Source organism: Heteronotia binoei, chromosome 12 (assembly GCF_032191835.1).
Source record: "Heteronotia binoei isolate CCM8104 ecotype False Entrance Well chromosome 12, APGP_CSIRO_Hbin_v1, whole genome shotgun sequence".
NCBI lineage: Eukaryota > Metazoa > Chordata > Lepidosauria > Squamata > Gekkonidae > Heteronotia > Heteronotia binoei.
Genome location: NC_083234.1, coordinates 55,983,310 through 56,004,412, shown reverse-complemented (window position 1 = coordinate 56,004,412; position 21,103 = coordinate 55,983,310). Strand labels below are relative to the sequence as shown.

The 21,103-nt window shown below is 43.9% G+C and overlaps 2 protein-coding genes across 2 annotated transcripts; one reads left to right on the top strand and one right to left on the bottom strand.

Moving 5' to 3' along the window:
- The first annotated feature begins 852 nt into the window (after nt 1-852).
- On the top strand, nt 853-14,098 carry TPRN (taperin). Its single transcript, XM_060250752.1, has 4 exons — nt 853-2,889; nt 10,924-11,095; nt 11,875-12,002; nt 12,377-14,098. The coding sequence occupies exons 1-4, from the start codon at nt 982-984 to the stop codon at nt 12,437-12,439; spliced, it is 2,271 nt and encodes a 756-aa protein (XP_060106735.1). The 5' UTR covers nt 853-981; the 3' UTR covers nt 12,440-14,098.
- A 2,254-nt stretch (nt 14,099-16,352) lies between these two features.
- Nucleotides 16,353-21,092, bottom strand: SSNA1 (SS nuclear autoantigen 1). The gene is made up of 3 exons (XM_060251502.1): nt 20,985-21,092; nt 18,302-18,501; nt 16,353-16,573 (listed from the first exon to the last, which is right to left on the bottom strand). Exons 1-3 carry the CDS (start codon nt 21,034-21,036, stop codon nt 16,472-16,474), a joined length of 354 nt encoding a protein of 117 aa, XP_060107485.1. The 5' UTR covers nt 21,037-21,092; the 3' UTR covers nt 16,353-16,471.
- Nucleotides 21,093-21,103: the final 11 nt, after the last annotated feature.

The window sequence follows — 21,103 nt, the reverse complement described above, 5'->3', positions numbered from 1 at the left end:
CCTACCCTATTCATTATTTGAGATGGGAAATGGCTCTCTGCAGATGCTCAGGGGCTGTCTATCTGACTGCTTCATGGTGTGGTAGGGCTACGTTTGCTGGCTGAAATGCGAAAAAAAATTGTGTAATACCTTTTATTATGGCCAATCAAAACAACACAAAACATTGAGAAAGCACAATATGAGAAACAAAGGGCACTGCACACCGTCAGAGGAACTCCTGGCATACATGCACAAAGCCACCAGGACCAGGCTCAAATAGTTAATTCTGTCATTGTATCTTAAATTTGTACCATTTTGCATTCTAAATAATGAAGCCTGATTAAATGTGCTTAGACAGAGCACATGAAAGCTTACATTCTGAATAAAACTTTGTTGGTCTTAAAGGTGCCACTTGACTCCTACTTTGTTTTATCCAGGGGAAGACAGCGTTAGAAATAACCTTAAGGAGTAACTGTCTTTAACTCTCTCGACACCTGCCATTACCTTTCCCTGAGTGGGGCGTCACTCTTGCTGCATTCTTATCTGCTTGCAAGATGAGGCGGATATATGGTGGAATCCATTCCTTGACCAATCAGTTTTGCCGCCTACCTGTGTTTTACAAAGCTGGACGTCTTGCCCAATGGCCCAGTTTCGAATCCCATCCTTGTCCAATAGGAAGTATATTCTAGGCAGGGAGGCGAGGCCATTCATCTGATACCCAATCAACTGCGCTAAATATCCTTGTCTAATAGACATCTTCCAAGACACTTTTGTGACCAATAGTAATCGTTCTCGCCGAAAAAGTTTCGCCCTGTGAAATATTAGCCAATCAACATCGCCCCTACCTGAGTCTACTTCTTCGCCTTTCGCCCAATCGCCGTCGTCTGCCCGCTGGGCGGCACCGCCGCTGTTTGCCGGTGTCTGAAGGCGAAAGGAGAGGTGGGTTAGAGCGGCGGCTCGGCGCCGACCAAGTGGGTGTCAGAGGGGGCTTGTCCTGTCACCATGAGTAGCCCTCCGGCCTTGGGAGCGGCGGCGGGGCTGCCCGCCTGGAAGCGAGCCATTCTGGAACGAAAGCGGGCCAAGCTGGCCGCCGGCGTGGAACTCCAGCGAGGCTTGGCGGCAGACACGAAGCCGCCGCCAGGGTCAGGGAAGGAGTGCGAGGAGGCTGGGGCGAAGGAGCGGTTAGTGGTGGCCGAAAGTCTGGGCCCTCTAAGAGAGAACCCCTTCATGAGGCTGGAGGGCGAGCGGAGGCGGCGGCGCAGGCGGATTTTGCCTTCTTCACCTCGGCCTGCCTTATCTTCTTCCACCACCTCTGCGGCAGCCGCCTCATTCTCGGAGCCTCCGGCCTTGGCACAGCTGCTGGAACTATACAGTTCCGTCCCGGGCATCCGCACCATCCGCGCCGATAACATCCTCATCATCGAATCCCGGGAAGCAGAATTTGCCCCGGCGGCTCCAGGACCGACCCAGAAGGAAGGAGACAGCAGCGACTCCACACCACGGGAGCAACCAGCTTCCTCATCTTCCCCATCGCCGCCTCCGAGCTCCCCTTGTGGCAGAGATCCGGTCCGTGATCTGGTATCGCGTGGTGGGTCTGCTGTCACCGAGATCCGGGCTGCTGAAGTTGTCATCTATGAGTCTGAGTCATCGCTGCTGTCTCCGTCACCCTTTGCTGGGACTGGGGATCCTGAGCCTGAAACCGGCAGGGTCAGCCGGCTGCTGCAGAAATTTGACCGGCGGCCCAGGGGCAATGTGGGACGCGGGAGGTGGAGGGCTGGCGAGACCCCTCGACTGCAGCCTGTGGTGCCAAACCCTTTCCAAGAAGGCACTCCTGCGCTGTTGTCTCTTACAGCCCGTCCTAGTTCTCCACGAAGCATTCATCCAACAGGAGGCTTTGTGCAGAAGACTGGCTCCAATTCGTTCATGGTGAACCCCCGTGGATGCTGCCCTGTACCTGCAAATTCCACCCCTGCACTTAGTAACGGGCCTGTGGTGGCTGCTGCACTAGTTCCACCTGGGGGCAGAAATCAACAGGCCGTAGCTGCACCCAAGCCAGTGCCATCGCCAAGCTCTGCTGCTGCCTTGCCGACTCGAGCCAACTCATGGAAGCCAAAGCCTGAAGGGACCCCTGAGACCTCACAGCTACAAGCCCAGCAGTCTAGTGCCAGTTTGGATAGCAGTGCCACAGCCAACTTGGCCCAGCCCCCACCACTCCTTTGTTCTAATGGCTCCTTTGAGATCCGCCCAGCCCCCAAACCAGACCTGGCTGCCATCCCTGCTCATGATCTCCAAGCACAGGCCTTGGCCAGCCTGCGCCTCAACTCTCGAAACTCCTTTCTTTTTGTGCCCCATCGGAAAGGAGAAGCCTCTGGACCATTGGGACCTACTGAAGTCCCCCCAGCTTTGCCAGGAGGGGTACTGCCAGCTGCCCCAGAGAAGCGGGTTGAGACTTTGGTGCCTGTGACTTACATCGATGAGGACTTGGTTGAACTGGACTTTGGAGACTTCCCCCCCTTGAAAGTCCTGAGTCCAAGGCTTGAGGGCTTTGATGTGCTCCAAGAAGGTGATTCCTCCATTGGGATGGAGGACTTAGCTGTGCCCATGTACAGGCCCCACCCTGCTGATTATGCCACCCTCTCTGAGAAAGGTAGTAATACCTTTACCATCGTGCCCAAAAGGAAACCTCCTAGTGCTGCACTGGAGACCTTCAGCAGAGCTCAGCTGCCAGAGGAAGAGGAGGAGGAAGAAGAAGAAGAAAGCCGAGCCAAAGCTAGGAGTGATGTAGCCCACCAGGATTTGGGTCAGCTTCTCAAAAAACGTTACCCTACTGTGAATGAGATTGAGGTGATAGGGGGTTATCTCTCCTTGGATAGGTCCTGCATGAGCAAATCAGGTTCTCGCCGAAAAAAGGTAACTGGCCTCTGTTTTTCTAGACAGTGGTGAAAACTGTTTTTATAACAACAGTTAGTTCCTTTCCCTAGAATTCAAGTATCTTTCCCTTGTCACTACTGAAATTGCCATTTCTGTAAACTAATTGCTTTCAGCGAACTCAGTAATTACTGTTGCTTAGAGTTGTTACATATAAAATGCTCATATGGATTAGGCTGTGCATGAATAATCACTGCTGTTTGCTAATTGAGTTCTGCTTTGTAGCTTCTTGGTATGGACATACTAACGTGAAGTTAAATGTTAGCTGATGGATATGAAGTGATTTTGAAAGTGCTTTCATGAGACTGCATGTAGAACAAGCAAGATCTGTATGTTCCAACTCTGTATTTTTGCAGTCACTTTGAACAGGCTTCTTCCAGCCTGCGCTTGTCCCTGTGAGTCCACATTGCTAACAGGAACTGGTGAAGGTTTATGCAGAATTCTTCCTCAATCAGGCATGAAGAATGTGGTCCTGGTCCTTTTTAATGCTTTCAGTTCTATGTCATAATATTTAACTTGTGGACCTTGACTTTCTAGACATGGGCAATTGTACCTGGTCCCAGATTCAGTTAAAAGGTCACAGATGTTGGGAAAGCTTCTTTTCTGTCTAAGACCCCGAGGATTAGGGAATGCTGAGCTGTGTGATCCCAGAGTCTGTGTATAAGGAAGCTTTATATGTTTACTAGTAATAATGCCTGTTGTGGGGAGAAATACAGTGGGTGCTAGAAATTTGCTATGGGCGAGTGTCATGGCCTTGGGGGGCTGGAGAGGGAAGGGAAAAATAGAGGGAGGCAAGGTATGTCAAGAAGGCAGCTGTAACCATCAACCTACCTTTATCTTCCCCTCTGACTCCAGCTTTCCATCTCCTCCCTCCTTGAAACCTCCACCTTGGAAAAGGACAGTCTTTCTCCACAGTGGCGACCAAAGCAGCTTACATCATTTTCCTCTCCCCCTTTTGATCTTCATAACAACCCTGTGAGGTAGATTAGGCTGAAAGTATGTGAGTGGTCCAAAATCGCAGTCAGCTTCCACAGGAGGAATCTGCGTCTGGCAGACCCTGCTCTGAAGCGCTGTCATGTCACACTGGCTGTCATGGGGGGCTGCTGCTGAACAGGAGCAAGCAGCCAGGCCTAGTTAAGTCATGCCAGTCAGATGGCATGAAGTCACCCAGAGGGTGCTGCCAGGCCTAGGGCAGGAAATCTCCAGGTGGAGACTGAAGATGTCCTGATATCACAACTGAACTCCAGATCTCTCCCCATCCTGGAGAAAATAACTGTTTTGGAGGGTGGGTCCCCAGCTTGGGCCTCTCTTCTCCCCAATGTGTGGCTTCCATAGACTCCAGCCTGGAGTTAGCAGCTGTAGTCAGGAGTGACCCCAGTGAGTTCTCCCTCAAAGGTCAAAATAGGCCTTGAAAGGGCCTCGTCCCCCTGCCTTTTACTAACAGATTCAAGTTGGTTAGCTAGCAACAGGCACTGAGGGAAAAATGAAGGCAAGGATGCCCTTTTTTTATCTGTGTCTCTCTGGCTGCTTGGTTTCCCAGAGGGGGAGTGGGAGGAGCCCTCAACCAATTGAGAGAAGGCTTTCTGTAGTAGTTTCCCTTCTCCCTCCATCAGCCAATCCAGGGAAGGCTTTCGTTCTCTCCTCTGTGAAGCTGTGCTTTAGTCCTCAGCCAATGGAATGCAACAGACTTGAGTGGCTGCTAATGGGCTGCTGATGGATGCACATTGCTCAGCCCATGGGAGACCTGCATTTGGCCACCCCACAGTGCTTTTATTATAGAGAGGATAAACAAGCATTGTGTAGCTCCCCCCGCCCCACACTTTTATTCAGAGGAATTCTGGGCTTATGATGAGGTCTTGAAATACAACAGTTGGCACCTGAATAAAGAGAGCTCTCTTGTGCTAACCAGGAATATCCCACAAACTGAAGGAGAAGTACATGTACTGCATGGAGTCTGACGTGAATATATAAAGCTGACATACTGAGTCAAGCTGGTGACTGAACATTTGCAACCACTTTTGTGGGTCTTGGAGAGAGAGAGATTTTCCTGTCCTGCTGCCATATGTCCTTTTAAATTGGAGGGACCATGTCTGAGTGCTTTATCATTGAACCCATTGTTTGAAGCCCACCACGCTGATGTCTTTAAGTGTACAGTCACAAAGTGTTGCTGTTTGGTACTCTGCTGCTGTTTGGTACCACGGAGCTGCTAGAAACCTGGCTATTTGAGCATGCTGTAATCACCCATATGGGATTACACATGCAAACTGGGGCATATGCTGATGATGAGATTGCAGAGTTTTAGAGGAGACTCTGTTTCCTGGAGCACTTAGGATCCTGGTCTAAGATGACAAATTGTTCAGAGGCCTGGAACTCTCCTGCTTATAGAACATTTATCCTAGTCTTCTGTCTAAACTACCATCAGAGTACTACCTAGGATTGCACCAAGGCCTCTTGTAGCCAGTGCAGAAGTTTATGCAGTCTTGTCAGCATGCCAAAATGGGGAGAAAGCTGACAATGGGGCACTGTCATTTTAACATAAAGAGCTATTGCTGAAGTGGGAGGGCCTTGGATGTGTTGGTGCAGAATGTTGCTAAACTGCATCATTGTGGCTGTGAGTTGTGCCCAGCTGGGTTTGATTGTACAGAGCATTATTGACTCTGCCCTGTGCCTAAGCAGGGAAGAAAGGGTGAGAGTTATTGGAGAACAAAATTTGTGGCAGGGTATGAACTTTTGAGAGACATTGCTCACTTCTTCAGTTAGCATTGTTAGTTTTGTATCAAATATAAATTTATTTAATTGCTTTAACAACATAAAATACATCAGTTACAGCTTACAATATAGAGTTGTACAGATTGGCATATTTATGAAATTTAAAAGTATAACCATCTTATAGCTTTCAACAACTAAAGTTTTGCATGTCCCCAGAATTTGAGACACAGCTGCAAACTTCTACATTCTATGTTATCTAAGCACATCTATATTAATTTTAAAGGTCACAAGAAGAGGGCACATGGCAATCCACAAACAAAAATGGCCCTGTATACTCGTATTGTAGAGATCAATGCATTATCTAGCATCAAAAATACATCTTCAGTTTACATGTCAAATATGGCTACAGTATATATAGGAGAGATATATGGGAGATTTAACAGACAGCCTAGGGTAACCTGATCTCAGAAACTAAGCAGGGTCGGCCCTGGCTAGTATTTGGATGCGAGACTTCTGAGGAATACTGAAGTTGACATGGAGGCACGCAATGGCAAGCCACCTCTGAATATCACTTGCCTTGAAAACCCTATGGGGTTGCCATAAGTCAGCTGTGACTTTGCAACAACCAAAAAAAATGCTGTGGGTTGTCTTTAAAACATTTCAGTGGTTTTACTGTGCTCCCCAAAATTTCCAATCTCTTAGCCAGAAAACTGAAAAATGTTGGGGATGAGGGAGGAAAATCTTCTAAATTTTTCCATTTTCTTGGATCTTCATATCTGTATAAAAGACTTGATCCCACACACTGAACGAGGAGAGCCAGTGCTAAAGGTCATGTATCTTTTGGTATTTTTTGGTTTTAAACTTCAATCTTTTGTCTTAATTTACTATTGAATGAAGTAACTGAACACTGTTCCATGTATAACAGAACAAAAACAGTGCTTGCTTTTGCCTTGTGGTCCCCGGGAAAAGTAAGATTAAAGAGAAAGAGCAAAAGTATCCAGGGTTTTACTTGTTAGAATGGGCTCCAAACAACTTTGTTAGTGACTTTCCTGCAAAACGTCCATCCACACAACAAACAAAAGTGTGCAGCTACCTAAGTGATGTTGATGGAAAGATCTCAAAAGTTCCTGTTTTGTTGATTTATGTATTTCATAAGTTGAATATTCTGTGTTCTAGTATAGAACTGAATCCATGGTTGCAGATTCCCAAGTACTACTTTTCTTCTAATGTTTGGTTTTCAGATTGAATTTGAAAAGCTGCTAATGAATTTGGATTGTGTTCATAAAGGTTCACATACAACACCAGCAAGAAAACAACCCTAAAGTCTCTTTGGCTGATTGTACTAGGCAAAAACACTTGGCTTAGTCTTTGTTCGTCCTACTTTGCACTCCATCTTTATAACTGCTTAGATCATGACCTCGTGTGTGATCTCATAGCATTATTGTTCAGTTAGCTAGCCAGGTGTTCAGTGTCAAGCAGCAGCTGTACTTTGCTGTAATGGTACCATGTGTTTGTCTTTTTCACCCATTCATGTTCAGCTTGGCAGAGGACCGGCAATCTTATCTTCCAAATGTATCTTGCCTCTATCCCAGTATTCTGAGTTGTTATGGCCTTGCAGAATGAGTATGGGTTGTAGCATTATTTGGTAGAACTGAAGGTCGAGGATGTTGCGTGGCAGATGGTTAAGTTAGGCGACATCATAGTTGAGATTAGAGGAGGAACTTTTGTGTTTACATGTTACTGGTAGTCAGAATTCTGTGTTTGGCATTTGATCACACTATGGTCTTATAATTTGTTGCTTAGATCACAAAAACAATTTTTGTTCTTACTTTTTCAATGTAAGTATCTTGAGAACTGGTCTACTGGCTGTCAGGTGTTTGCAGCATGTCTCCCCTCTCCTTGCTGATTTGTGTTCTTGCTGCTGTTGAAAGGTTTCCCCTCTTGCCCTGGCTGAAGTTGCTATTTATAGTTTGCACTGTGAAGAGGAAGAAAACCTATGACTGAGTAGCTATTGCGCTGCTATGTTCAGGTGGCACCAAGACTGTTGGTTCTTGGCTCTTGGCCTGAAAGTACAGATGGTTGTGGAGAAGGAAAAAGTAAGAAGGTAAGACCGGTTTACTTGCTAGATTCCAGCTTTCTCCTGCTAAGAGAGGGTTATATTTGTCCACTCTGCCCTTGAGTTCATCTTGTCATGGATTCTCAAATAAAGGATTACTTTAGTTATAATAAAAGTGCGGTACTGCCAGGTGTTTCCTGTAGATGTTTCTTATCTTTTCTTAGGCACTTGCTCTTGGCAAAATGGGCAGTTCTAGAGAAATACAGGTCTCCTCTATGAAGGAATAGCTTGAGAAAAGTTCAGTATGGCTCATGGAATTTTGACACTAGTTAGGTGTCAGTGGATGCAGAAGGTTCTGTGTTCTCCAGAAAGCAGATAATGTGGCTTAAATTTTTTCATAGAAGATGCATAAATGAAAAGCAATATTCAGATGCAAATAGTGCTTTAAAAAAAACTAGAGGCAGTGCACATGTTAACTGAGATGGCAGAAACTTGGTTCTGCTTGACACAAATCTGACCATGTTTGAGAAGTTTTTATTTTAAAATATAATGCATGTAGTGCCCACCATCACACTGAGCAGATACTATTAAAAGCTTGCTTTTATTCAGGTGCTTAGTCAGGGGCAGGACCTAGACTCCTCTCTCCCTGCATGTCTCTTCCAAGGAACCTGAAACTCCTCCATGTCTTGTAAGTGGCATGTTGTATTTTGAGCCCTGTATATTGCTCCAGCTGCCATGTGTCTTGGTATATTGATTACAGAGAGCTGGTCACTTTGTGGACTCTCTCTTTCTTATAAGGAGAGGTCATTGGCAGTTTGTTATAAGGCCTTAGAGCATGGAATAATGCTAGAGGGTATTCTCCCCTCTGGCAATAAAGCTACATGGGATTCACTCCCCAGAGGCAGGACCTTGGCAGGAAGAAACACAGGAGATGCACCTTAAAGGGGGTTTCAACTGATGGTATGCTTTTGTATCTTACATTTCACTTGTTCATCTAGTGACTATTATCTGGACTTCAGTTTAATTAAAAGAGAACCTGTATGTCCAGGTAGTATTGCAAGCCATAGTGGTTTACATAAATGTCCCTACGTTGTATATTTTGGATGCAAAATTGAGAAGGCTATGGCAAGATTGACTGTCACCCTTTTTATCACTAGCCAGATATTTGCACGACTTTCCGTGTGCTTGTAGTATATACAAGACTTGTTCATGTGTTTGATTTTGATGGCTATAAAGCTGTGCTTGTGGGTTGGCCTCTCTCTTAGCTTAGGTTTGACTGTTGGGTTCCCAGTGGCACTGTGAACATCGTGCAAGACAATAGCAGGGCAATTACCATAGCTACAAAAGTATAGTACATTTTATTATTGTGCAATTTATTGTACTATTTATTATTGTCCTTATTATTAAACAGAATACTCCAGTGCACAGACATGCTACCTGGCTTGTCTGGTCATTCCTAGGATAATCCAGAGTAGAGCAACTGGCTGAGTTAAAAACTAAGCAGAAATCAATGCAGGTCTTGAGAGTGGAATTTCAGTCAGCCACTCCCAACTATAGAGATGTTAGCCTGCTTCCTATTACAATAGAATGCTTCTACTGAGGAAGAAAGGCCCATGGCTGAATCTACCTCTGACCAGGTTTGCAGCTTAAACAAGCCTGTAGAGGGAAACAAGCAAGGCTGGTCAAATAACTGTGGGAAACTAGAAGGGCTTGTTAGAAGGGAGGCCATTGCTGATGGTCATTAATGAAATGAAGACTTCATAATGGACTGCACGATGGAGACTGGGCAACTGGTAGAAAGGGTCATTTATTGTACTAGAGAGTCCACCTGCCAAAAGCCAAGTCCAGAGCTGAGGCTTCAATAGCAGAAACCTGTGAGTTTTAATGGAAATTGTAGAGAAGAGGTGATGATGGGAATCCGTCATAATGAAAATGACAAATAGTATCACTGCAGCAACATTAATTCTTCAGGGTTCATTCTTACTTGATTTGTCATGTGGCCTGGATCCCAGAACAGATAAAATAGCAGCTACATAAATAACCAGAGGTTATCACCTCTAGGGTACTGGTCAGGGTACAAAGAGAAGTGGTCTGAGACAGGGCAGGTCTGCCATATCAGGATCATATACGGCTGAAAAATTTAAGGGTGAATGTAAACAAATATGAGGATTGGACCCCTTAACCTAATAGGTACTAAGATTGCTGGCAGTATTATATGGGAAAAAGTCACACTTGTTTATTAGGAGACTAATACTGAAAGCTTGGCTGCAGCAATCTTTACCCTTTTCCCAACATTCCTTGCTCTTCCTCAGCTTAGTTTTTGGGTCTGGAACTAGTGAAATATTTTGGATGAAGCATAAAGATGAGAGTTAGCAGGGCTTTTTTTTTTTAGCAGGAATACACAGGAATGCAGTTGTGGCTGGCTTGGTATCGGGATGTCATAATATGCAAATACATTCCTGCTGGGCTTTTTCTACAAAAGAAGCTCTGCAAAACAATGGTGATATCAGGGGTGTGGCCTAATATGCAAATGAGTTCCTGCTGGACTTTTGCTACAAAAAACCTCTGGAGTTAGATTATATGTAAAGAGAAGCAAAGATGGGAAGAGTCTGTCTGCTCTTTGTGGTGAAAGGTATTGTGATATAAATTGAAGGAGACAGGATGAATCAGGGGTGAGAGGCAGTGTGATGTCTGTGACTGAATAGGAGTACCTGTGGAAGTATGCTTTAAAAATTATTTTTCCAGTATAGGGCTTTATTGAAAGAGTAAATGTATTGAAGGAATAAGTGTATATGGCCAAGGAAAATGTTACTACTGTTCTAACCTGCAATTACAGCACAAACTCTAGAAATGAATCCTTATCAGCTGTGATGGGACACATCAGCAGAGGTTAGTCTAGATTAGCAAGGACAACACTGGAACAACTGTCTGTATCAAGAGTTTTCTTGAATTTACCATCCATGCATAATGCATGAACAGCATGGGCTTTTGGGGAAATTCTGGGCATTTGTTAAAGCCTTTCAGAAGAGCTATATGGTGCTTATTTTACAAGCATTTGGTGGCTAGGCTAAGCAAAAACAAGGCGGGGGTTTAATACTGCTTCTTTCAGTTCATAATTGGATTGTTTTTCTTTAATGTGTACTTCTAAATAATTACCACAGTGACCCTTCAGGTGGAGTAAGCTAGCAACTATCAAACTTCAGATAGGGTTACAAAGCAGCTTCCCATGTGCTCTCCTTCCTTTCTTCCAGATGAAGATCTCTTTCAATGAAACCAGCCTTCAAACTATGTTTGAATACCCATCAGAGAGCTCCTTGGTGGAGGCAGAGGAGGAAGAAGAGTATGAAACAGAAGTGGATGAAAAACCTGCCTTGTTCATTCCTCGCCCAAACAGTATCCAGAACTCAAATGCAGTGAACTCAGGTAACCCATGTAAATCTATAGGGCTATGCAGAGAAGGGTGGTAATGGTAGGAATCTGGAATTCTCCCTTTCTTATAATTTTTCCATTGCACTGTGACTGAATTTATTTTTATTTATTTAATTCTATTTTTATACCATCCTTTCAGAATAGGGCTTAGGGCAGTTCACAACATTCAGTACACTCTGTCAATTCCAATAAATAGACTAATAGAAAACAAGTTAGAACAAGTTGAAACAAGAACAATCAGACTATACCAGATGATGTTAAAATATTTGTATCCTACCCATTGGAGGGGCAGAGAGGTCAACCGTTGCTGTCTTTAACCACAGGCCTGGCAGAACATCTCTTGTCTTACAGACCCTGTGCAACTGTTTTAGGTCCTGCAGGGCACAGAAGCCAGTGGTGAGCCACCAGTGATCTTTGGAGGAAAAAGCAGTGTTGTTGTCTAATTCTTTATGTCACAGAACATGCTTTTCATAGTTCAAAGAGCAGTGCCTTCAAATAAGACAGAAGTGATATATTTCCTTAGAAGTCTAATTACTACCTATTGCTTCTTAATCATTCACACAAATTGAGGGCCTAGAGAAGTGGAAAAATGGACTTTCCAGATTTGCAGTGCATCAAATACAGTATGACAGTTGTGAGGATCTGTCTGTGGAGCACAAAATCAGATATAGATCTGCTTTAAAGTGTTTTTTCTCTTAAGTCTCCTAGTTCTGCTTGTCTATCTGGCTGTTGTTATTCAGACTACAGTTTTGCATGCTTCCCGCCCCCCGTAGGCTTATCAAGTTATACCCCAAAGCACTCAGTTGAATTCAGCAAGTGGCAGGAGCAGCAGTATGAGGAGATTCCTCCAAGCACAGGGGCCTTTCCACAGGATGCTGCCCTTCCTGGCAACCAAGTCATGGTAAGATCGGGGAAAGTATTTGTTTGAGCTCTGACTTTCCCTTTTTATTTTGACCTGAGAAAAGCAGAAGCACTTCATCTTTTAAAAGTGTGAAATGATCCTCACATCTGTCTCTGACCTCTGAAGAAGCCACAAGATAACCTGTAACTTCAGGTTCAGACCTTGCCACTATTGGGAGGCACCTGGAGTCTTTTATCTGGAAACAGTATGTGCCCAATTTATTCCCTTTTGGAATGATTGCTTTTCTTTATTGCACTGTGTAGCTCCTTTGCAATGCTTATAATTCCCCTCCCCATTTCCGTTCTTCATTCCCTGTATCCATTTTCTGTAGAAACAACAGTATGGCATATGTCCCTTTTTGTCTTCCCTCACAGCTCACTCCAGCAGACAAGAGCAGCCTTTCTGACTTTGGCAGTGAACCTGCCCTGTACTTCTGACTACTAGTCTGACTTGGTGCTGAATAGAGACCGCTCCAAAATTCCTGGTCTCCTTCCCTGCAGATGTCTGCAGAAACTCTTAATGGGAGAACAAGGTGGGCATTTGTAGCCAAGTTGCTCTCCCTTATTGGGTACCAAGAAGCCATTTGGGTTGGGGCAGCTATGTATTTACACTGTATTTTGGTGCATGACTTGTTCTGAAGCAGCCTGCTTGTTCTACCTGTGACCTTACTAGTTCTGTTCAAGACCAACTGCTGAATAATGGGGAACGTCTTTGGATGTGAATCACCATTTTATTGGAGAGTGGTTCAAGAGGAGACTCAACTGGATTGTGACTGGACTGCTGATTCCACACTTTCAGCCAGGCATGTCTGAACTGGCTTTACAATTAGCTTTGGTGCTGGATCTATGCATACAAGGGGTAATTTGAGAGACACTACTTAATGGAAAACACCATCATGGAATTCATCTAGACACATAAGTGCTCTGAGACTCAAGTTTGGAGTCTGATTTTTCCATTATGCAAATAATGGACAGTGATGTTGCCTCTTTGGGATGATTAAAGAACAAGGGGGAAATGTTCTTTAATAGAAAAAGTAAACTTCGGAATCATTTCCCAGCCTTACAAGAACTGATATTGATATATACTTTTAACAAAGACCAATATCTGAACATACCTAAGGTTACTTTCAAACAAGCATGAGGCAGTTACTTACACTTAGTTTGTGGCAATTTTAACTAACTTTGCAAAGTTAGCTGAAACCCCAAATTCTGGTTGAGCTGAGCAACCACATGCATACTTAGAAGCTGTGGATAACAGTTTGACAATAGCCAGGACTATAGGTGAGCAGCTCTCCACATAATCTGTGTCTTGTAGTGAATGGTGACTTCATGAACAATTAAGTTTAATACAACCCTAAGTACTGCTTCATTAGCTGTGGAGCAGAGGTCTTGTCCAGTTCTCCCCTGGGAGATCCACAGCTCCTAGATCCCAGGATTTCACATCTTCTAGAATGACTGATGGGACAAGCAGTCTCCATCCATGTCTGTGGTTGGAGAAAAATTCTTATTGCTTTTCTCTCCTTCCTCTTTAAGTTGCAGCAATGGCCTTTTATGACCATGTTCTCTAGAAGGAGCTGATGTAGTAGCCAGAAAGTGTGTCCTGTATTTGGATGGCTTTTGCAGTAACTGTTCTACATGGCAATTTACTATGCTCACATTAGGGAAGTGAGATTAAGTACTGTAAATTTGACATCAAAATTGCACTCCTTGGAAGAACAAAACATTATCTGTACTTGGAGGGGTGTGTGTAGAAAATATGGTTGAAATTAATGTGTGTCAATGAAAATGACAGATCTTTGTCCAGTCCTACTCCAAAGGACCAAGACTTCTACTTGGAAACTTACTGATTTTTTTTGTTTAGAATGTCAAAATCAAATTGATCTTATTTACTATGATGAATTATAAAATGCTCTGTATTTTGCACTTGAGAACAGTTTATTGGAGGAAGTGAGAATCTTAGATCATGTACTCAGCTGCCCATTGTTGCTGGGTCTGGCTGGAGGGGCCAAACTACTCTTATTTGTCATTCCCCTTCCCCCAGGAATGGTATCACTTTGTGCTTCCAAAGCTCATTAAACTACACAAGTGATTTCTTCACTCTTGCCTGATGGTTTTTGTTGACTCTTGAATACGACCTGGAACTTTTAAGGACATGCCTGTTTCTGTGACTAGAATAAAAGTATACAGAATAGGAAACTTAAATTACATAGAGGGGCTACTTTGCCTGAAAAGAACTTCCTAGTATTCCTGGCGCTCTTTGCTCCCACTGTATGCAACACTTGCAGCATCATGCTTACAGCTCCTTAATTCAGTGCAGCAGGCAGGAACAGTTGGGGCTAAATCGTCATTAGAGGCGATGGGAGACATTTCTTGTGCGGCAACAGAATATGGTCTACAAATCACTTTAATTCAAGCCAGACATAAATGAGGCCTAAAGCTTCCTGCTTTTTCACAAAAACATGGAACATTTACCTGAGTTCCAAGTTCTAATTGCCAGTGGATGCTTTGGGGAGGCTCAATGTAGCCATGCACTTCAGCTTACTGTATAGTTCACGGAATTCTTTTCAGTGAACCAGTTTCAGAGAGCCAGTTTGGTATAGTGGTTAAGTGCACAGACTCTTATCTGGGAAAACTGGATTTGATTCCCCACTCCTCCACTTGCTCCTGCTTGGAATGGCCTTGGGTCAGCCATAGCTCTCGCAGGAGTTGTCCTTGAAAGGGCAGCTGCTGTGAGAGCCCTCTCAGCCCCACCCACCTCACAGGGTGTCTGTTGTGGGGGAAGAAGATAAAGGCGATTGTGAGCTGCTCTGAGACTCTTGAGTGGAGGGCAGAATATAAATCCAATTTCTTCTCCTGTTGACTTTGGTAGAACTAGCAACAGTTTCTTTCAAGCTGCAGGGGGCTAATATCAGACACAGTGTTTAACAGGTCCATGAACATTCTTGTTATGCACTTTTTCTGTCCTGCTATCTTCTCTGTTCTGACTGGTTTTGTAATGCCTCAAATGTTTGCACAGAGAGAACCAGGCAACAAAAGGAGTGAGCAGACACACCACAGAAAGCAGTTCTGTTGTACCACTTTCAGTTCCCTGTAAGCAAAGCAGTAGCATAGTCAAAATGAACAGGAGCACTACAGGCAGCCAGCAGGTACACAGCACATGTGGCAAACATTCATAAGTTTGAACTGTTAGAATGCTGGAATCTATGTGAACTACAAGTAGAACTTGGCTTTGTAACTTCCTGTGAACACCCGTGTTGACTCTGTAGAGTCACTCTGACCAAGTTATATATTTATACAAAGGTCTTTTACTATCTAGTACAGCTGTTTAGCCCAGTCTAGCCCAATCTCAGAAGCTAAGCAGGTTGGCCTTTGCTTGTATTTGGATGGCAGACCACCAAGGAAGTCCAGGGTCATAATGCAGAGGCCAGCACCTGAACAACTCTTGCCTTAAAAACCTCATGCGGTTGCCATGTTAGCCTGACTCAAAGGGCCCAGGCTAGCCTGGTCTTGTCAGATATTGGAAGCTAAGCAGGATCAGCCCTGGTTAGTACTTGAATGGGAGACCCAAGAAATTCCAGGATCACTATGCAGAAGTATGCAATGGCAAACCCCCGTTAGTGCCTTGCCTTGAAAACTCTACAGGGTCACTGCAAGTCAGTTGCAACTTGATGGCACTTCCCACAGTTTTTCTACTTAGCATATCCAAAAGATCAGTCTTGTTGCCCCTCATTACTCAAAACAAAGACAAACCCCCCCCCCCAAAGTTACGTCTAGTAATAAAAATTGTGTATCAACTTGTATATGTATGCAAGATGACCTCCTCTTTTTTGGATGGCATACCTGGAAAAAAATTATCTATTCTGGCATTTGACTAAATACAGTATCCTAGGAACAACAGAAACAAATATTCAGTCTTTAGACTCTAAGAAAAAACACTATTTCCAATACATCTCTAAGACCTGCTTGCTGCAGCTTTCAACAGTGCAATCGTATCAGCTGAAACCATCAACCAGACAGGTCCAACACTGTACTTCTTACTGTACCACAGCTTGTTCTGTCCCAGGCTTGGTCAGCTATGTGGAAACATGGAACTAACACACTTGCCAAAAGTAAATCTCACGCTACAGCAGGGGGGATAGGCTAGAACAGAAAGCCATGTACAGGAACTCTAAATCTCCTTTTAAAAATAGGCAACTTTGACTTCATCAGCTTATACTGTGGTTGATGTGCTGTTCCCTTCACACATGTTGCTCATATCTTATACAACTATATGACTACCTATCATAGAGAGGGTTTTTTGTTGTTCGCCAGTTCAATGGAATCTTGTTTAATATGAACATAAGCAAGAAAGTTTTATGAAAACTATACAATTTATTAGACATTGTTTTCAAACAACCAGTGCTTGCAAAGCCTCCAGTGAGCCTGGAACTTTCTCTTAAAGACCTTTTTCAGATCAATTCAAGCAAATGTTCAGCTTTCTTTAGTCACAGAGCTTTTTAGATCTGTGGCTTTGGTGAGATTCCCTGCTTCCTTTTTCAGGACATTTAATAATGTCTGTGAACTTTCCAAGATCTGTAAAGCAAAAAGTAAAAATAAAGTTAGGACACTCCTATATTTATTCAACTTTAGAACATGAGATGCAAAGTGGTTTTTAAAGTACCTGAATTAAGAGCAGGTTTAGTCAATATTTAACCCTCTCCCCTCCCAAAGCAGATTTTTCTCTTTAAAAATGTAGGGTTTTTTGCACATTATAGAATCATAGAGTTGGAAGGGACCTCCAGGGTCACCTAGTCCAACCCCTGCATAATGCAGGAAATTCATAAATACTTCCCCCTAAATTCACAGGATCTAAATGTTACTGGTATATAACTAATATTTAATTAAGGACTGAGATTTATATATGGACATGATCTGCCTGTGATTTAAGAACCAGCAGTACTTCACAACACAAAAATATAAGCACATTCAAGATCTACTACTCAGCTGCATAAAACCCCCCAGTCTGATCAACATAGCGTAAAAGTTTTGGGTGCTCAGTTAGAAGAATAAGAATTCGCTGAAAGGAAGGAAGGTTCAATTGGGTCTTAAAATAGTTTTATTTAATTTATCACATTTATATCCCGGCCTCCCCTGGTGGGCTCAGGGTGACTAACAACAAATTAAACCACATAGAACGTTAAAAACAAGTTATACAATAAAAACAATCATACAATTTACAATCAACAAGATGTGTGTTTCTGAGTACTTTGATGTTCTTAATTCAGTTATAATGCTTCAGTGGGATTATCGGTGTGGAGTAATAGCTATCTCCCTTCAGCTGTTAAAAGCGAATTTGAATAATTCAGTTTTACAGGCCCTGCGAAACTGTGGCAAGTCCCTGATGTTTTCAGGGAGGGCATTCCACAGAGCAGGGGCTATTACTGAAAATGCTCTGGCTCTGATGATGGACAAAGTGAGAGAAAGTGAAGAAATCTAGGAAAATGTATATAGGAAGGCTAGATGCTCCTGGAAGCTGAAACACCACCAGTTCCTCAGTACACATAAAATGAAAGACAAAGTGGCCAGGAACAAACAATCTGTGTGAAAAGAAAAAGCAGCTGCTTCCAGAAGTGTTGGTATTTGCTTTGCACTGAAGGAGACTGCTATGGGCATTGGTACTTTCTTATTTGCCTAGCCTTGTTCACCAGCAAAGATGAAAGAACCAAGCACAACTTGCAGCCATCCTGGAAGTACTTCAACTCAATTTCCAATGGCTACCGAGGTGATCTTTTACCTGAAGAATTCTGCAGCTCGTTGTACTTTGTAACAGAATTCCTCTGCACCCCAAAAAATTACTTGATGCCATATTTCCTTGGGAAGGGACCTTCCAAGCACCATGCATCAGAAAATGTATGGCAGCAATTAACAAGGCTCAGCAAGATTTCAGTTGCACTGATTTGGAATCAAGTTTCTGAAGTATAATGGCATTGTAGGTAACTGACAAGAATCTTGCACTTAATATAAACATACAGCTTCTGCTGCCCTGGCCAGGATGGCTCAGGCTAGCCCGATCTCATCAGATTTCAGAAGCTAAGCGAGGTCAATCCTCGTTCATATTTGGATAAGAAACCACCAAGGAAGTCCAGGGTCACTATGCAGAGGCAGGCAATGGCAAATGACTTCTGAACATTTCTTGTCTTGGCAACCCTATAGGGTCACCATAAGTCAGCTCCAATGGGTTGGCATTTTCCACCACTACAACTTCTGTCCAGTTACCTTGAAGCAAACAAACCAGGTTATGGGTGTTTCACAACCAATTACCTTCATATAAGCAGCTTCAGTCTCAGCAATGGTTTTATCAAACTCATTCCGGGATGCCATCTTACGGGCCAGGTTCTCATTGATACGGGCCAGCTTCTCCGTCAAAAGGCGGATTTCATTCTGCAGCTTAACCTTCTCCTCTTCCTCTAGCTTTATCTGTTTGTTTAGTTCATCCCTTTTTACACAGAGATCTTCAATACCTGAAAAGGAAGAACTGTATTATGGGAAGATTCTGAGTGCTCCCAATCAGTGTTCCCTCTAAGCTGAGTTAGCATGAGCTAACTCACAGATTTTTAGCCTCCAGTTCACACATTTTTGTCTTAGCTCAGGAAGGATGACCCCAGAGCACACTAATTTATGCAGTAGCTCACAACTTTAATGCCAGCAGCTCATAAAGTAGAATTTTTGCTCACAAGACTCTGCAGCTTAGAGGGAACATTGCTCCCAATATATACACCTTTGCCCAACACAGCAGCACTTCCAAGCCACAACTCTTCCCATACCATGCAACTGTATGCACTTTCTTTCACAGATCTAAAAAACCACAAGCTAGTGGCTATTTCAGCTCACGTGACACCGTATGGTAGTGTTATTATTCAATTATTATTTATTTGATAAATCCTGCTGATTGTATTTGATTTACACTGTATAATTCGCCTTGAGTCTCAGGGAGGAAGGCAGACTATAAATAACTTACATAAGAATAAAATGGGGAGAGCCAACACATTGGGTGTTATAACCTACACACGAGTAGTTTGCAATGGCTGTTAGCACTCCAGGCACCATGTTTCCTTAGAGGAGATTATTTACCCAGATATTTAAACTCCATGGCACACTGGACAAGCCTATAGCCCTCTTTCTCCATTGTACACTACACAAAGGCTGCAATCTTAAGAATAGTTTCCTGGAAGTAAGCCCCACTTAATAAAACTAGACTTACTTCTGAGTAAACTTGATAGGACTGCTTTCAAAAATCTCTTTTCTGTAACATCTTCCACTTCCCGAGGACCTTGGTTAACACCTCAACTATCCCTCAATCTTGCTTTCAGGACTCTGACCACAGTCTTCAAACGCAGTAGGCCCATGCCTGATCATAAGACGCTCAGATACCTTTGTCCACAGAGTACCAGAAGGAGTTATCTGTTTCCTCTTGCAGGCAAAATAAGACTACCTCTCCTAGAGCCCACAGAAATCTCACATTCTCAAGTATGGCCAGTCCTACCCCTTTACCTCCATGCTAACTTCTGGGATTGCACTCCACAGGCTCCTCTCATTCATCAAAACACCTCAGTCTAGGGTTGCCAGCCACCAGGTGGGGCTTGGAGATTTCTCAGAATTACAACTAATATCCAAACCACAGAGATCAGTTGGAGAAAACGACTGATTTGAAGGATGAACTCCATGGCATTATACTCTGCTGAGGTCCCGTCCCTCTCCTCCCCAAAGAGGGTTGCCAATCCCCAGGTAGGGGCAGGGGATCCCCCAGTTTGGAGGCCCTCCCCCTGTTCCAGGGTCATCAGAAAGCAGGGGGGGGGGGACTGTCTGCTGGGCACTATTATTCCCTATGGAGGCCAATCCCCATAAGGTATAATGGAAAACTGATCAGCAGGTATCTGGGGCTGTGGGGGGGAGCTGTGTTTTGAGGTAGAGGCACCAACTTTGCAGCATAGCATTCAATGCCTCTCCTCAAAAGACCCTCCAAGTTTCAAAAAGATTGGACCAGGGGGTCCAATTCTATCAGCCCCCAAAGAAGGCACCCCTATCCTTCATTATTTCTAATGGAGGAAAGGCGCACAGTTCCTTTAAAAGGGATGGCCAGCATTCCCTTTGGAGTTCAATTATGCTTGTCATAACCTTACTTCTGGTTCCACCCCCAATGTCTCCTGGCTCCACCCCCAAAGTCCCCAGATATTTCTTGAATTGGACTTGGAACCCAACCTCACCTTCCCCAGGATCAGTAGCGGACTGGCCAGGGTGTCAGCTTGGCCAATGGCTACTGGACCCCTGATGAAGTGGCCCCCCTTAAATATTAGGCAATATGTTAAAAATGTTAATAACCTTTTAGTAGCTTGAAAATATAATAGAAGTTCCAATATTATTACTGTAATGCAACTAAAATTTATTTTGTATTACAATTTTAATGAAAAAAATTAATAAAATTTATTTTGCAAAAGTTTAAATTGTACCTTTTTTCCACTGATGTATTTTTGAATATTTTATTTATTTCTTATAAAAATTAAATGATAGCCTCATAGTTCTGGGTAGGCCCCCTTTGTCTCCTGGTAACCAATATTTTCAGACTCAGTCTGCCACTGCCCAGGAAGCACCCCGTCCCCAAATCCCCAGGAATTTCCTAACCGCTCCGAGTCGTTCATGGGAGGAGCGGGGTATAAATTAACAGAAACAACCCGGAGTTAGCAACTAACCCCCTCTGTATCGGCGTCCTGGGAAGTCTTACGCAATGTCCTACCATACACGGTCGTCTTTTATCCCGACGGGGTGGTCCTACAGACACCTCCCTCCACCCTTTCGCCACAGACTCGCCGCCGCCCTCGTGCTCTTAACTTTCCTAATACCCCAAAGCGGTTAAACTTCCTTCTCTTCCGCCCAAACATGTCCTCGTCGCCATAGTAACCCGCGGCCTAGTCTTCCCTGCGAGCCTGTCTGTTCACCCTCTCCTCACATTTGACCAGCTCGTTATTGTAGCTCTGCAGTGCCGCCCCTTGCTGGGTCATCGCCGAGCTCAGGACCGCGGCGGCGGCGGCAGCTGCTGTCCGTCTCCTTCCTTTCCGCTCTCGGCCT